Below are 18,639 nucleotides of genomic sequence, written 5' to 3' on the forward strand. Positions count from 1 at the left end.
AAACTAAAAATATTTAAAAAAAACTAAAATTTTACAACAAAGTAGAATATATTAAAAATAATAATAAAACACAAAAGGATTTTTTTTTTGTGAGCGTTTGTTTCTTTTTGTTTTAGTTTGATTTTTTTAACATAATCGTTCATTGTCAATTATTACGTCTAATTATTATTTTTGTTTTGTTTTTGTACACTTAAAGTATTGATAAATAAAATATAAATAATTTGAAAACTATAGTTAGAATCTTACAAATTAAAAAACCTAATTGTCTACAAAAGCAATTATGTTAAACATTAAATTTTTTTACAGAATCGCTACATTTTTGTTTTTAATATTATATTTTTTTTTGTTGTTTGGCAAACAAATGTTAAAGAAATTGTTTAATGGATTTCATCTAGATGCTGCTGTGTTCTATATTATTATTATTTTGTTTTGTTCTGTTTTTGTTTTGTTATATGGTGGTGTGCAAAAAGAAAGAGAGAAAAAGAAAAATGTTGAAATATTATTAAACAAAATCACACACACTAAAAGTGTTGTCGATCGTTTACATTTCACTTTCTTCTTCAATAATTTCATCACCATTATTATAACTTTTATTGTTATAATTGTTGTCGTTAACGCAAAATAAAAAACAATATGAATACATAATAAGAGTTATAATAATGACGATATAAATGATAATAATTATAATTAATTGTAGTATAAGAGTTTTTTTTTTGTTGGTTTTTTTGTTTTATAATAATAATTATTATTAAATTTTGTTGTGGCTGTGGTTGTGGCTGTTGTGGTGCATATATGAGAATTTGTCTTATATACGTCGTCCTTTGAGCATTATTCCCATGATGCTGCTTCTAGACACGCAATATCTCACAAGCTTTGTTATAGCAAATTGCTATCCAATCGGGTTGCGTAGCACCCCATTGGATTTGATTGACTTCACCTTCGGCGGCTGTATAAGCTAAAATTGGATCCTCGATTGCACGTGGCATTTGCTGAATATCCCAGATCAGTGCTTGGTGGTCATCACCGGCAGTGCATATGTGACAGGAACTAGAAAATAAAGAATACACACATTGTATACATTATTACTACAAGGACGATGTTCTGCCTTTATCCGAAATATTTAAAATAAATAAAAAAAAACTAAAAGAAAATTTTACCTCGTAGAAGGTGTAAATACATACGTATTGTTGTTATAAAATGTATGAACGCACGTAGTGCCTTGTCGTAGACGATTTGTAACTAATAATGTCTTACATATAGTGTTTATAAAAAACCTACTTTTCAAAAACAAAAAACGGTTTTGTGGGGTAATCGAAAATTGGTCTTTTTTAGAAAACCGTTTTTTCGGTTAACCCACTTCGAAATAACCGGTTTAACCGACATTGGACAAGGAATTATTTTAAAAGTTTAAACAATACAATTTTTGTAGTTTTTAGTAGTCAGGAATAGTCAATATTTAATAACTTTATATGTATAGGGCGGGTCGATTTGTTGGGACGCAAAAAAATCGCCCAAGTGTGAAGGAAAATCATATTCTAGGGATTAAAATAAGAAACTTTGCTCAAGGAACCATACCTCTAAAATGAATGTTTCTTATTTTGACCCAAAGGTCAAATTTTGAAAAATCCCACTTTGACCCATTTAAGTGCCCCAATCGAGTCTAAATGTATTACCGACCCCCACTAACTTTGGATGGCCGACCCACCCATGCTAGTGGCACACCGCCAGGAACCCTCCAGGGGGTTCCAAAAAATTCCGATCAAATTATTTGGCACTTTACATGAAACAATCAGCGAATTGGCTATTTTTGTTTTGTTTTGGAGTTTATTTTTATAATAAAACTTAACCCTTTAACACCTAAGACCGTCTATAGAGGGCCTTCAAAAAATGCAATTTATTGTAAAATCCGAATTTTTTACACCATAACAACTAAAAACTTTTTATTCAGTATAAAAATACCTAATAACCGGTACCACTTTGGACGCGCTCAATAAATAAGTTTGCCAGAAATAAAAGGTTCAATCTGAATTTTAGTGAAAAAATACCAAAAAAAAAATATGATTTTTGTGAAAATTCAAATTTAAAAAAATATAGTTTTAATTTGCTCTATTGACTCGGGAATTTTTTTTGGTAAATATTTGAAATGTAAACTTTCATATTTATCTACTAATTTGATTTGTGACTGAACATGTGTCAACAAATTGTGGTTTTTGGAAACACCGTCTGTATACGGTCTTAGTCATTTAGTTGAACAAAATTTAACTATTCTGTTTAATCTTCTTTACTAATAAGTTAGAAAAATTGTCTTAAAAAGTAAGCTTTCATGATTGAGTGATTATAAAATAGCAGATTTGATGTTGTCAATTGAAAATGATGTTGATTTCAAAGATACTGATGAAGATTTCGATGACGATATTGAAGATCCAGATTATCAATGTGATGCAATTATGCCAGAATATAGTGCAATTATAGCAGTAGCTAGTAGTTCCAGTTTAAACGGAATGAACTCAAAGCAAAAACCATCCACAAAATCGTGTAAATATTGTAAAAAAAATCTGATACACGTACGTTTTGATCTAAGTGTAATATTCACTTATATTTTTGAAAAGCAAAAAAATTGCTTTAAAGAATAACATATAGGCTATAAAAATTAAGTTTTTTATCCTGTTTTAAGCAATAATTTGAATTAAAATTGATAATTTTTGAAATTATATATAATAACCAGGGCAACAAAAAATATGCAATATCATATTTTTAGCTGTGCGTCGTATAAACATATGAGTTAGTTTTATATCCGTTTCAGAAAATTTTAAGAATTTTGGCATCGATTTGTTACTGCATATTTTTGCATATTTTGCTCTTTACTGCATATTTTTGCATATTTTTTGCGTTTTATAGCATATTTTTGCATATTTAACTCATAACTGCATATTTTGTTGCATATTTTCTTTTATTTTTCATTATTTTATTTTCTTGATATAATTTTATTGTTTGTATTGTAATTTTTCATTTCTATATTTTACTATTTTTTTGAGGTCCAATGATAATTGGCCTAAGCTACTTAAATACAAAAATAGAGTACCCATAATCGACTTATCTTCATAGAATTTTCGTTGACTTAAGGGTGCTTAGTTTCCATATATTTCAATTAAATTAAAAATATACACACACAAATATTAAAATTTAACAAATAGTAAAAATACGTAAAAAATTAAAAGAAAATTCCAAAATTGTATGTTATTATGGGCAACTTCATAACAAATTTTTGGATAAATTTAAAAGAAGGAATTTAAGGCAGCTTGAGACAGTTATGGTTGGGCATTAATAATTTACCACTAATGTAAAATTGAATAAGTATTCAACAGATGTTCAGAATATTAAGATCCATCGAAAATTTCGCGTTCAAAACCCATTGATATATGTATTTACATAACTTGTAAAAAAAAAGTTATTAAGAAATCATTAAAAAACAATATACGTGGATATCGATAGACGATACAATGGATAAGAAAGGAATTTTGAGTCCCAATGATAAAACTTGAATAAAAAGTTTTTTTTTATATTTTTTTAATTGCAGTCATTCCACTATTGTATGGCTTTTTTATAATTCTATTTAAATTTTAGAAGCCGTATTCAGATATTAATCTAGATACATGATGAATGCTCCAAAATCCATTGCAATTTTTACCATAAAATGACACAGGCTATTCATAGAGTTTTTGAAACATTATTTAAATGGTAAAAAAATTTTTAAAGCTTCATATAGAATTGAAACATTTCGAGAAATTGATTGGGTACATCCTCAGTAGGGATCCTATAAACATTGGGACACATGGATTGAGAAAGTAAAATATTATGCCACTAATTACCAAAAAAAAGTTTGAAGTATTAGGCAGTTTAAAAGATGAGACAAATCAATTGATTAAGATTGTCTAAGAAACTCGGAAATCTAAAACAAAGATTTAGTTTAAAAATTTTAAAACTTAAGTAAACACATAGTAATTTATTGCTAAATATAATAAAATGAATTGAATCAAACTATTTTCATGTAGTGCCAAATTCACTAAAATCTAAATTTAATCCTATAATAACCAATTTTAATTTAAGAGCTCAATATTTTATTTACTTCATATATATATTTTTAATGAAATTTTGAAATCAAACAATAACCAACTATTTTTAAGTGCATATTTTTTATATTTTAATAGCATATTTTTCGTTTTTAAGTGCATATTTTATACGCATAAAACACTTTTTTTTAGAGCATATTTTTGGTTGACCTGATAATAACTCTTTTACACTTTTTGTTTCGTTAAACCACTGACACGGTATATAGACGGTCTTTCTCTTTTTGCTTTCCAGGAGCATTTTTTTTGGCAAATAGACTTCAAATTCTTGTTTATCAGCCCAAAAACATACTAGAACCAAAATTATTTTAGCATTATTACATGTATTTAAGGGTTAATAATAGAAAAGAAACTAAACAAAATTATTGTTTGAAATCTTTTTTGCTCTCAAGTCTGGGCAACTTCGCACGACTCTCTGATGTCGTGTATAACTCGTATGGAAACGCTAGCTAGCAATTGAACATGTCGTTCTGTTCCGTTCCCTGTATATGTGACGAAAAGATTGAGATTTTCATAACCTTTAATCCTTTTACATGAAAATAGCAAATATTTTTGTTTTAAAAAACTCATGAAAAATCGAAAACGGCGAAATTGTTCAGATTTATTGCTTTATCGATCATAAAAATCGATTGATTTTTTTCGGATTCGCTTATTTTCACAAAATTTTAGTTTTTTGTTTGATATACACAAAATTGAGTAGTTAATGTTCTTCTTTTTAATTATTAAATTTTTCACATTTTCCCCATGCTATGTACAAATTTTTTCTTATATATTGTGTTTCAATCGGCTAGTAGTTTCGGAGTTATAATAAATTGAAGCAAAAAATATATTTTTTACGTGAAAATAGCAATTTTTATTTTGAAATATATGTACAATATAAATTTTTTCAAAGTATTGTTACCTATGGCCTTTTCCTTTTCACATCTTTCTGTATGGATTCCTCGCCAAAAGAACTGTTCATCTTTTGAGGCCAAGAACGAATCAAGCCAATAAATATCCGTTTTTGTACAAGTTACGAGCTTTACAAAGCCTTGCAAACCAAAGGTGGTCAGCTTTGATAAACTGTATCTTATATTGTGTTCTAACATTTCTAAAAGCTTATGTCCTCCTGTACGATTTGTTTGTACATCATTTTACAATCGGACCAGTAGTTTAGAATAGACATATTTATTACCACTATTGTGCAGGATTTTAACGAAATTATCAAGGATTTTGGGACCAGCATATTCCAGGAGACTATAGTTGTTTAGGTTGCAAACTTTTAGTAATAACTTCATTAAACGAATTACACTATTTTTTAAAAGCGTTAGAATCTATTGTTTCCTTTTTCTGTGCCACTTTCCTGGAAGTATATATTGTTTGCACCAAACTCTTCATTTTGCCTTCGACATATGCACTACGTGCATCTTATTTAAATACCATGTTTGTTTGTTTTATTTTTATAACAATTTCGGAAAGCTTAGATTGACACTTTGTTTTACATTATTTTATTTGATCGAAGCTGTTTTTTATTTTATTTTAAAATTTGAAAATAAATAAAATTAGTTTTAGTTTTGTTATAAAATTCAAGAACATATAACACGCATTTATTTTCCAAAACTGGTGACCCCGACAATAACTGAACCTGCAAAACGATAGACCAGTAACTCGAAGTGTTGCAGGAGCTCAAGCATCTCGTGCAGAAAATGAGAATAATGTTGACGACAATGAAGAATTTGTGGAAGCACCTCAATACGTCAATTTCGAAAATCCTTCTCCTGGAATTATTTCATACTCATCGAATATGCAACTACCAAAACTTCAATTATATTCTTTAAACAACATTGAGCCATGGTTTATTCGTTTGGATGCGTTTTTCAAGTTACAAAATATCACTAACGATAGCGAACTATTCAGCATTACTATTATTCATTTGGATGAGTGTCTGTATGATGAAGCTTTTGAAATTATAACCAATCCACCATCGAATAAAGAATTTATCACTCTAAAAGAAGGAATTTTAAATAAATGTTAATCCTCATCAATATCACGTTTAGAGCAATTAGCTTCCCGTATACAGTTGGGTGATACCAAACTAAGTCATTTGTTAACTAAACTACAATGTACCAATGTAACGCCAGACAAGAACATAATTCGTGATTTTTGTTTACAATGTTTACCTTCAACAACTCATGCGGTTTTAGCAGTTATGATAAGTCAGAATTGTCACTGGTTGCTGATGAAATCGGTGATTCGTTAAGAAATAGCAACAACGGGATAGCCGAAATTTCTGAGGAGCAGTTAATAAACATCTGTTAAAGTTGGAAAAATCTAACTCACGCATTGAAAAATCATTGAGAACTTTATCTTTACCAAATCAACAGAGCACTGTTCATTTTTAATTTTATGCTCAAATTATGTTATTTTTAGTATTTTCTTTCTTAATAAATATCTCTAAAGTTTGACGACCTGTATTTTTGTCAATATTTTTCCCGAAGTTATACGGACTAAATTAACGAACCTATATATGATTCACATCATGATCAAAAATATTGTAAACTTGTGTAATTCAACGATGATAGCCTATATACATAAAGGACTATTTTTGAATGTCTTATAAAATATGCTGCTCTAGATTAAGTACCAACACTATTGCAATGACAAACTGAAGTTATTCTACAGGGTGGTTCATTTACTAGGATCTTTAAAAATCATATGCTATTTTGACACTGATCGATTTTTTATATTCGAACCAAAATGAGTGCTGTATTGCCCAAACATATTTGTCAACAGCTAGCGCAGAGTGGCTGAAATTCAACAGGATGGCGCTCCATGTTACACAGTTCATTAGACAATCTATCTTTTGCGTTCTATGTTCGGTAATCGTGTTATCAGCCGTCTTTATTAGCGATGTCAATTGGCCGCCTCTGAGCTGCGATTTGACCCCTTTAAGTTATTTCTTGTGGGATGCCGTTAAAGGCCGATACTATGCGAGTAATAAAGAAATTATCCACACCTTTAAGGCTAAAATTGTCCGAGCCAATCCTGAGATAGAACCAGAAACCCTCAACAAAGTCTTAGAAAATTGGACTGACAGCGTAAGCTATTACGAAGCCAGCCATTCCCACGACAGCCGGTTCTACGCACCGGAATGACCCGAGTTCACTCGGCCTAGGGCTGTCAACTCAGCAAACACTGCTGCTACAACAACAACAACGAAGCCAGTCGCGGCAGCCATATGAATGTTCCATAAATAATGGAAATATTTGGTTTTTCTAATAAAGCCGTAATATACCAAAAAAAATATGTTTAGTTCATTTTAATTTTTAAAAAGAACTTTGTAAATGGACCGACCTCTTGTATGTTCTCTGAAAACATTGCTTAAACGGCCGCCTCAGAAACTATTTATGGCTATAGATGCTATATATTCCTTAATGGACACGCCCTGCGAATTGCAATACAAAAAACAGTAATTATTTTAGTTAAATCACTGTTTTTTATGAAAAATATATTCCTTAGGATTAAAAAAATAACCACACACTGAAAAATGGGTTTAAATGAATATTTAACAATAATTTACCTGTGCGGCGCCCACGCAATGCCGTTGACGCACGCTCTATGATTGCTCAGTCTTGCAACAGGTGTACAAGGAACACGAACGTCTAATATTATTACTTCACATGAGTCCATAGCAACGGTGGCTAAATAATTTGGATCTTGTTTGTTCCAAGCCAAACGTAGTAAAGCTGTATGTGTGGGATCCTTAAATAAATTCAATAACAAACGATTATATATTTATATAATGATAATTTTGATATTATTTACCTCATAGATAATTGTTGAATGTTCCAAATGTCTCAAATCAAACATACGAACGGAACCATCTGCACCCACGGAAGCAAACATATCACGTCCTCCACCAGCCCTTGAAAATGCTATATCGTACACCTCCTTATCGTGGGCAATTAATTGTGTTTTCACATGACCCGCAACATAAACACGACCATGTGGTTGACCTGTTTCCAGACCCCATATGGTGCATGTTGTGTCAATTGATGAAGTCCCCACTAAATTTGGATCCACTTCATTCCAGTCAAACGATGTTAAGGGTGCACAGAAATCGCTGTTTTTATTATTATTGAGTACACATTCTAATCGTGTGTCTGGTTCGCCAGCACGCCAAACGCGCAAATAATCACCGCTTGTGGCCAGTAAATCGGGATATATTCCCTTTGAATCGGGTATCCACATAATTTTTGTAGTTGGATATGGATGATCGAATGTGCTTAACAAAGAATAAACATATTATGTTGTTAAATAAGTATTTTATGGATTTGTGGGATTTTATTCTACTCACCTTTTAGCACTGAATTCACTTGTGTCCTCATCCAGACTTATAATTTGAACTTTATTATTGTATTCTTCAATAAAACTTCCTAGAGCTAAACGAAATCTCTTATCTGGACGTACGCTCCAATTCATGGAGTACAATGGCCATGGCGCCAAGTATTTGTAGATTTCTTTTCGTTTTCCGGCGGTAGCAGACATAACTGTATTATGTTGGAAAGAAAAACAAATGATTTATGATTTTGTATATCTAAGTGTAATTGATTAGAACTAAAAAATAATGCATTAATCTTAAAAAAAATATATCTATCGTCATTACTCGAACAAATTATATTTAAATGATGATTCAATTTTATCTCACACATACATAGGAAATACGGTTTTCAAAAGGCAATTTTTATAGCAAATTGACACAAAATAAAATCGGTTCGTAGGCCAATCGATATATCTTGCCAAATTAACACACCTTTTGACTGGCGAATTTCTTTACGAATTGTATACTTTTTTATAGTGCCATCTATGATATTTTTCTATTTAACTATATTTCGTTTCTATACAAATTTTGGTTTATTGTACAATAATACAAAAGAGTCATATATGATTATTACAGTGAAAATTGCAATGTTCCTCACCAAATTAAAACATCTGTCAATTAATATCGTAAAATAATAGAATCAGGCCTGCTAATCTTCTTATATTATTTATAATATATCTTATTATTTAAATCTATTATTAAACCTTAATGAAGCGGGCGAGACAAGCACAAAAAAAACGTTTAAAGTGACTACCCTCTAGATTATTTAGTAGGGTATGCAATTAATCGTGCAAATAATTAATCGGGGTTTAGATTTAATCGGTTAATATTAAATTATTCGATTAACCGAATAATTTATATTTTAATTTTAAATTGAAAAGAAAAACATGAATTTTGTATACTTATATAAGCATTTTGTTACTAAAAAGAACAAAAACATAAAAAACAAACAAAACATAATTGCCCAATTCACAATTGATGTCGTAGTGTTGTAGCATTGTATATCGTAAATATTTTTCAAACTAATTTTTCGAAACAAAAACAAAACATTAATAAAAAAAATTACGACATACAACGATACAACGCTACGACACCAATTGTGAATTGGGCAAATAATTCAACAAAACAATAAATAAAAATATACACATGTGAGTTCATTTTTTAGATTTTAAGGGGATCTTCTAAAATAATCTTTTAAAAAAAGAATGTAATTTAAATGCTATAATTTTAAACGATTTTTTTTTAAGTTTTAATTAAACTTGACTTGTAAAAACTATTTCACTGATTGTAGATTTAGAAAAATCGAAAATAAGGCACGATAAAAAGTATCCAATTTCTCAGTTCTTTTTTTAGTTTTTTCTAAGCATATTTTTTAGATTTTGAATACTTTAATAGTATCGTTAAGTTCTGATTAAAGACTCGTTTCAGTAATGTCTTTAGTTTCGTCTATTACCATGTCGTCCTTCAACTCATTATCACAAAGTTCATCATAGAATATTCTAGAAAAAAATGTCATTTCCAAATTCCTTAGTTTCAGTTTCCGTACTATACTTCAAAAAACTATTGCTAAAAGGGAATGTTCACGAGTTAAGAAATTAAATTTTAAAAAATAATTCTGTATAAAGTGCAAAAAAGAGACATTTCGGTTAATCGGTTAATCAATCGAACAGTTAACCGACAAAAATTAATCGGTTAACCGATTAACACTCTAGATTACTAAGATGTACTTGAGTGATAATTGACTTCACTACAAGAGTCAGCCAAGTGATCAGACATTAGTGACAATTACTGCATCTAAGAGATACATCGGCTACTTGTAAAACTGGTGCTTTACTAATACATTCTCATCACTTAGGTTTCTGACAACTGAGTTATTTATTGACGGGAGAGTTTCCGATCTATGTGTATTTATGAATGGTTTGAAAGTTTAGTTAATTAACTACATATTTGGTCCTCTTTACCTGGAAATGGAGAGTTTCAATGAACTGATTTTATCAGGGGGAGACAATTATTTAGGTATCTTTCTTGATAGCAAATTACCATGGAAAATAAATACTCGGGAGATATTAAATAAGGGCCTTAATGCCTATTATACTTGCAGGAACTCCATTGGCAAGAATTGGGGTTTGCGACCAAGTATGGAGGCAATGAGGAAGAGTAGTTATAGGATTATACTCAACAAAGCTCAAATGTTCGCATGGCTAGGTGCCATTGGCAGCACCCAACAGGCTACCTACTGAGAACTATGTTGAGAGTATGGAGTGAAACCAATGCGGAAACGTCACACTATAATATTGCACAGAATAATATTTCCACGGGAATCTCTGATCATACGTTCGCGACCTTTAACTTCGGTGTCTCACCCCCAGTAGGGATGCAGTTTTCACTGATGGCTCCAAGATGAACTCTGATACACAGGGGCCGGTGTTTATATGGTCGACAACGCTATTAAATGACAGTACTCTACTCAATCAGATTGTGTTGGGTACTAGGGCACTGTATCATACAGGGGCCGGTGTTTATATGGTCGACAACGCTATTAAATGACAGTACTCTACTCAATCTGATTGTGTTGGGTACCAGGGCACTGTATCATACAGGGGTCGGTGTTTATATGGTCGACAACGCTATTAAATGACAGTACTCTACTCAATCAGATTGTGTTGGGTACCAGGGCACTGTATCATACAGGGGCCGGTGTTTATATGGTCGACAACGCTATTAAATGACAGTACTCTACTCAATCTGTTTGTGTTGGGTACCAGGGCACTGTATCATACAGGGAAATGAGTAGAGTTTTTCAAGGGAATCCGTATCCGAATTCCGCAATATTATCAATCCCGGGAAATTGTGCGATAATTCCCGGGAATTATTTTCTATAGTTTTATTTCATATTTTATGAACTTGACTTTCTCTAAAAGATCTTAAAGCTCCAAAACAAATGCAGAATATTCATACAACAAAAAAGATAGACCAAATAGACCAATAACATGTTCATTATACAAGTTATTCCAAAAACTGAGGGCTGTCACAGAATTCAATTCCGATCGAAAGTGGAATTATTTTAGTATTTAGCTTTAAAAAATTTTTTTGGAAAAAACCACCAATTGAATTTAGTTTAATATTATTGGGTTTTCTTCAAGTTTTAACATATTTAATTTTTGATTTAATAAGCAAAACATTGTCAATTAAAAAAATAAAATATTTATTTTTTTGCGAATTTCATTTCATTTCATTCAGAATTAATTGGAATAAAACGAAGGAAATGGAAATTGAATACATTCCGATACAAATGAGAATGGTGATAGGTTTGTATATAAACAAAATTAGAAATGTGTGAGTTTATCTCATTATATTCAATTTTTATTGGATTTTTTTTATTTGTATCCAATTACATATAACCAAAACTAGGGAATTGGAAGTAAGACCTCCTATTTGTCACTACTACAGGCTAATATTTGAAAGATTCCGTGACTCCACCAACCAATCTTTGAATAGTAGGACACATATTGCGAAGTGTCCAAGGACTTTTTGCCAAAACTGAATGCAAAGGCCTGTAATCTCAGTAATTTCTAGTAAAAGAGATAATGGGTAACTTAATTATATTATGTGCAGATGCCCGAGACTACAGTTATATGGCGTTTTCTTTCTGGCATAAATGATGCCTTTATTCAGCATTTTACACTTCTTTGTGTTATTTTAAGAAAAATATTCTTTGGTAGGTATAATGTGTTCTTTTCAAATAGTGTTGCCCTTAAATAACGAAAATATGCTACATGTTTCACCCAAAAGTTTTAACACTTTTAAACAGCTTTTCTTGTTACTGTTTTGATTAAAAGTGTAAAAATGGAAGCAAAAAGTATAGTTCTAAAAACTACATAACAGAACATCTCGTAAATGATCGTTCTATTGTGATCGTTAAAATTATAAGACATTATGAGGATATGGGTAAACATTATTAAATGGTACAAAATATGTTGGCAACATTTTGGGAAAAGAAAGCACCAATAGACTTAAATGGCAGGGTATTAGATATCTAGATGAACTTGGGAGTGTTGATGGATGTAAATTGGTTAACATACTAGGCTTTAGCAGGGGAATAAGTGGGTTATTTTAAGGATATTCTACGGTGAATTCAAATCTGTAACGACTTTCATGCAGATTTGGCTTTTCTTTTTGTTTCTCCTTTTACTATCTCTAAGACAGCACCTTTATTCTTCATTCTTTTCTTTGTATCCCTTTTTTAGGCACGGCATACTTTCTCTCTGTATCTGTCTCTTGAAGGGAATCTCAAACAAAATTTAAACTAAAATATACATAAATATTTATAAAAAAAAATCAATTTAAAAATATTTACATAATATATAACAATATGAGTATTGTGGTGCTAATTTTTTTACCTCAACTGTACATATTTACTTTACAGTAATGCATGAAATAACAATAACTGTTTAATGAGAAATGCAGCAAAAAAACCATTGTCAATTCCCAAAAATTTTAGCAGCGCAACTACTAAAACGTAAATTATAGTTTCATGAATATTTCTATTTTTATATCTACCTACAGTGGCTCACATCGAAAGTCGGGCAAGTTATTACAAAAATTTTAACGCCTAAAATAAAAAAAAAACACTTAGGTGATTCCAAAATATTTTTAATACATTTAATATGGAATTTATTAAGGAACATTAAAAAACAAAAATTAAATATTTCAGCTTTATTAAAAAGAAACCAAAAACAAAAATATCAACAACACCTACATACATATATCTTGCTCACATTGAAAGTCGGGCAAACTCAAAAACTCAATTTATCATAGAATAATCAATATTTTGTTGCGTATCCTTTTTGATTTTCTACAGCTTAAAGTCTTTTTGGGATGGAGTCAACAAATTTTTTGCAAACCTCTGGACTTATTTTACTCAATTCTTCCTGTAATGCATCTTTTAGTTATTCTTTATTGGAGCACAATCGATTTTGCATTCTACGCCCTAGCTCATCCTACAAATGCTCGATTACATTCAGATCAGGGCTTTGGGCAGGCGTTTTATGACCTTAGGGCAATTGTACAATAGCCAGTTTTTGGCTACAAGTGATGTGTGCTTAGGGTCATTGTCTTGATAAAATTTAAAATTATCAGCTTTATAATTAATTTAAACTATTATTCACAAAAAAATTAAAAAAATATACAAGCGTCTGGGCATCGAAGCAACTAAATTTTCCAGTTCAGCGGACGTTATATTTTGCCATTCTTCTGGTAGGTTTTCCTTTAACATTGGTGCACAAGTAATAAGATGTTTTCGGATATTCCGTTGTAGAATTTCCCACACGTACTCAATAACATTTAAGTCCGGACTTTGAGGTGGTATGGACAATTGTGGTGGGCATGGTAGAGTAGCCAATCTTTGACAATTTGAGACGTATGTTTCGGATCGTTATCTTGCTGAAAAATCCAATTTTAACCAAGAGTTAAAATATCAACCGGTGCTCTCAAATTTTGTTCCAAAATGGATTTGTACTGATAACGATCCAGATTACCCTCAATATTCACAAACTTCCCACTCCAGAAGCAGCGACAGTATCCCCAAACCATCACACTGCCACCACCATGCTTAACTGTAGCGAGTAAGTTTTTCGAATCCATTGCTGTATTTGTTTTGCGCCATACTTTATCTCTCCCATCACTTCCAAATATGTTATACTTCAACTCATATGTTATACTTCATTCCATGTCCTTTTCAAAGTGCTTTTGGGCGAATTCCAAACAAAGTTTACGATCCGTTCGCAAATTTACGAGGAATTCTGCTTTAATTACCATTATTATTTAAGGTTCTTTAAATTGTTCGTGGATTAACAATAACTTCTGATCTTGCTGCGAGTTCTTCGGCCAATTTTGTGGTATTTACTTTTGGGTTTTTGTTGACTTCTTTTAAAATAAAGATTACATCTATACGATGTAGTTTCTTTGGGCGACCACTTCGCAGCTTGTTTTTAACTGTACCAGTGTTTTCAAAGTAACTGAATATTTTTTGAACTGTAGACTTAATAAATTGCACTGCTTAGTATTCAAAAAAAAACCAGGACATGCTGTGGTAGTATGTAGACTTTTGTCAATGTTTTTAATGTTTTTTATGAATAATTTTGCAAGTTTACATTGCAACAAATTTGTTTTTATGATAGCAATAAAAATAGATGTCAAACAAAACTGCATTATTTTTTTACCGGGTTTTCTCTCATAAAGTGGCAAAAATTGTGGTCGTACGTAGACTTATTTCGACCACTGTAGGTGTTAGTAATATTTTTTGTTTTTGGTTTCTTTTTAATAAAGCTGTAATATTTAATTCTTCTTTTTTAATGTTCGTTAATAAATTCCTTATTAAATGTATTAAAAATTTTTTGGAATCACCTAAGCGGTGTTTTTATTTCAGGCGTTAAAGTTTTTGTCATAACTTGCCCGACATTCGATGTGAGCCCCTGTATATACAAATAAAAAAAAATATAGCAAATGTCGGTTGCACTATTTTTCGATTTTAAAGTTAGTCGAACAAATTTGTGTATAAATCATTAAAAGCCTCACTTATTATGTTCGACATCCATATGTAGATGAAAAGACAGAAAAGTGAAATGGAGGACTTGACATTTCAATCTAACTTATGTGATATAATATTAACAAATTTACATTGTTTGTATTTTCCGCACCAATATAACTTACAACAAATAATTATGGAAGTCGCTTTTAAAATTGAATCTAAAACTCGTGTCTATTTGGTACGAATGTAAGAAAATAAACATTCTACGTTTATGCAAATTCAAAAGGGGTATTGACAGCTGAGAAAAAATCAACGGTCAATGGCACTGCTAAATAGATGTACGTACATATGTACATAAGTTTGTTTGTTTGTTTGTATGCAAGTATGTAAGTAAATATGTCCGAAACAATAACGACAACGAAAACAAATGTTGATGTTCATATGTTCGTACAATAGATTGCATTACTAAAAACAGCAACAACAATAAGGCAAAAATACACAAATATGTACATACACTGTGCGCAATGCACTCTTCCCCCATTCCGCTAGAGACCTAACCGACTCCCTCTCAACACATCTCCTCTAATGTAGTAGTCGACTTTATAATTGTTTCTTCCTTATTTTTATTGAAGGACAGACACAAATCAAATATACATATGTATATGTATGTAGGTAAATACAAAAACTTACCTAAAATTTAAAGATGATGCTGATTTATTTGTAAAGATGCAAAAGGCGACAACCAACTTTGATGTGTCTAATGACGATGATGGTCTCACTAGAGAGTGGGTATGTCTGTCTGACTAGCTGGCTGGCTGAACTTATGTGAAATGTGTATGCAGAGAATCGTTTTGTGAAAGAACCCAATAAATAAAACACTGCCAAGCACACAAAGTAAACGAAAGAAAAACTTAAAAATAAGAGGTTTTTCCAATTACAATGAAATAATTTCAAATGAAAACGAATTTTATAGTCTGGCGACTATGAATTGGAGAAATTATCTTGTATGGTATGAAAAAAATTCCTTTTGTTCCAAAAGTGAAAATTGTCTCAAATCATTTTCGCCGCTAGTCTGTTTTATTTGGTATTGACGGTGGACACAGGTAGTAGAGTAGGGGTGTATTGAATGCCGAACTCAAATAATCTTCACATGAATTTATGACATAAATTTCGTAGTTTTTTACAAAAACTAATCTCACATCACAATATTAATTGTTTTTTAAACACTATTGTCTCAATTTAACAATTTTCTGCATTGATTTTACTGTTAAAAAAATTATTTTTCTAATCCAGACAATGCAAGGCGAAAATGTATATAACAACGCGTAGTTTTTTTTTGTTAAACTAACAGGGTTGTAGAGATTCGTATTAAATTTGACAAATGATTAGTCGAGGTTGGCAACGCAATTTAGTACTAATTGATGATATCAAACATATGCTAGCCGTTATTACATTATATGTTCTAATAGTGTATTTCATTGTTGCCAATATAACAATTGTAAACTACGAATGGCTGCTTTCTAATAGTGGATTTACACCTACGCCATAAACATGTTATAAGTTGTTTATGGTGATAAACTAGTTTGAGAAACTTTTTTATCCATACAAAAACAGGTTTGTAACTAGCTTTTGAGATAAACTAGTTACAAACAACGAGTTTGTGCTAATGCAACTCTGTTTTTCAACATTTTTCTGGCAACGCTGGTAACATTTGACATTTACTCAAAAATATAAAAACAGTTTCCTTTTAAAAAATAGCCAAACTGTAAGAAAAAATTTAAACAATTTATTAAAATGTGTTTTTTTATATAATATGGACAACGAAAATGAAAGGTATGTTTATATGTACATATATATGTACGTGCAGCAACGTTTTTTCTTAACAACGTCCATATTTTTATTAAATTTTTTTTATATTGAAGTCATCTGTTTTATGACTTGTCAAAAATAAACCACTTAACTGCCTAAAATGCAGATGTAAACGGTATAGTTTATGAAAGTAGCTTATGATCATAAACTAGTTTGAAAATTACAAGTGTAAATGCACTATAAATTACACATCAATGAAGAATTACACAAGCTTGATATTATTTTTGTAACTAGACTAACTTTCGATGTCTGAAAACAATTATAAAGAAAAGCCAAAATCTGTTTCAAGTATTACGCTATTTTAGGGCTATTAAGAATATTCACAATCACTTGCAAAATAATGTAAAAATGTTGAGTTTAGTAGTTTCCTGAAGAGTGTGTTATATACAGTTTGTCAATAAATTGTTTTCAAAACTGAAAATATTCAACATATTTAATTTAATTAATAAATAAAAAGAATATTGTTTTATTTTTTTCGGATTTTTTTTAACAATTTATCTTCTTTATTTAATTTAAAGTAGTAAGTCAAAGGAAACCTAAAATTCTAATTATAGTTAGGAAGAATGTAGGAAAAAAGAAAATAACAGTATTCAAAAGTGCCAAACAATTGTTTTCAAAATAAAGTACTATAAAATAATACATCTATTTTTAGCGATTTGGTAACGTAATCTTCTAATATTATGTGCGTACACCTTTAGCATCAATCACAGCTGCCAATCTGCTCGGCATCAGTTTTGGACTATCGTATACAAGGGGAATTTTTAACCATTCTTCATTAATAAATTTCATTAAATCATTTTTATTCCAAGGGCTTTTTGTGACCATTTTCTTCAGAAAATTCCACGTATGGGATTCAGCATTTGTAAAGAAACCACGGTCGACATAAATATGATTTATGTTTTGGATCGTTGTCTTGGTATAGTTTGTATTTAATATTTTGGTCATTTTTAGGGTAAAAAAACCCTAAAAATGACCACAGTAATAGCCACAGAACCTTTTAATAGTCATTACGTCTTCTAAAATTCTAATTTATCTCACTTTTTTACTTGAAATACAACCCCGCACCATTATAGACAATTTTCCACATTTGATCGTGGGTATTATATTTTTGCTTCCAAGGGCAGTCAGTGGTTTTCTCCAAACCATGTTTGGTCCACTGTGGCTGTAGAGCATTATTCTTGTTTCATCACAATACATAACGTCATCCTAATAGGGTTTTTATAGGGTTTTTACACTAGCGCTCATCTAACATCTACCATCAATTTGCAAAGATGTTAACATCTTCCCATAAGAATTGCACAGGGCTGAGTGCCAACATCTTTCTACATCTTTAAAAAATGTTCCTATCTCATTTCGTTCCACCTAACATCCTTCGATTATTTTAGTGTCACCACTAATAAAATGGAATTTATATTAAGAAAAAAATGTAAACAAATATTTGTATAATAATGAGGGGACATTTTATTTGTTTAAAATTTGCTTGTGAAATTATTTAATTTGATAGTATAAAAAAGAAAACCAGTCTCAATTCATTTTGTTTTCGTAAAAACAATATGATTTTTAATATTTTTGCAATTTTACTGATGGTAGATGTTAGATGTTGCAAGTGTGTACAAATCTTTCAAGTTTTCAACATCTTCCATACGTTTCGCCAAAATGTACGTAAGTGTAAAAACCCTATAACACTCTATTGACAGAAAAATGTGATCAATAGCATAATGTAGTTTTTAATCTACATTTTGCCTGAAAGTAAC

At 30.6% G+C, this 18,639-nt stretch overlaps 1 protein-coding gene across 1 annotated transcript; it reads right to left on the reverse strand.

Moving 5' to 3' along the window:
- Positions 1-456: 456 nt before the first annotated feature.
- On the reverse strand, positions 457-16,340 carry wap (DDB1 and CUL4 associated factor wap). Its single transcript, XM_065508212.1, has 5 exons — positions 15,707-16,340; positions 8,464-8,656; positions 7,932-8,391; positions 7,687-7,868; positions 457-1,047 (listed from the first exon to the last, which is right to left on the reverse strand). The coding sequence occupies exons 2-5, from the start codon at positions 8,652-8,654 to the stop codon at positions 849-851; spliced, it is 1,032 nt and encodes a 343-aa protein (XP_065364284.1). The 5' UTR covers positions 8,655-8,656; positions 15,707-16,340; the 3' UTR covers positions 457-848.
- Positions 16,341-18,639: the final 2,299 nt, after the last annotated feature.

Source organism: Calliphora vicina, chromosome 4 (assembly GCF_958450345.1).
Source record: "Calliphora vicina chromosome 4, idCalVici1.1, whole genome shotgun sequence".
In the NCBI taxonomy this organism is placed as follows: Eukaryota; Metazoa; Arthropoda; class Insecta; order Diptera; family Calliphoridae; genus Calliphora; species Calliphora vicina.

Excerpts from the sequence above, each read along its gene's own strand:
- wap (XM_065508212.1), bottom strand. The coding sequence starts at position 8,654 with ATGTCTGCTACCGCCGGAAAACGAAAAGAAATCTACAAATACTTGGCG. Across the intron at positions 8,392-8,463 it reads AGTGAATTCAGTGCTAAAAG|CACATTCGATCATCCATATC; the intron begins GTGAGTAGAATA and ends TTCTTTGTTAAG. Across the intron at positions 1,048-7,686 it reads ATTGCGTGGGCGCCGCACAG|TTCCTGTCACATATGCACTG; the intron begins GTAAATTATTGT and ends TTTATTTTCTAG.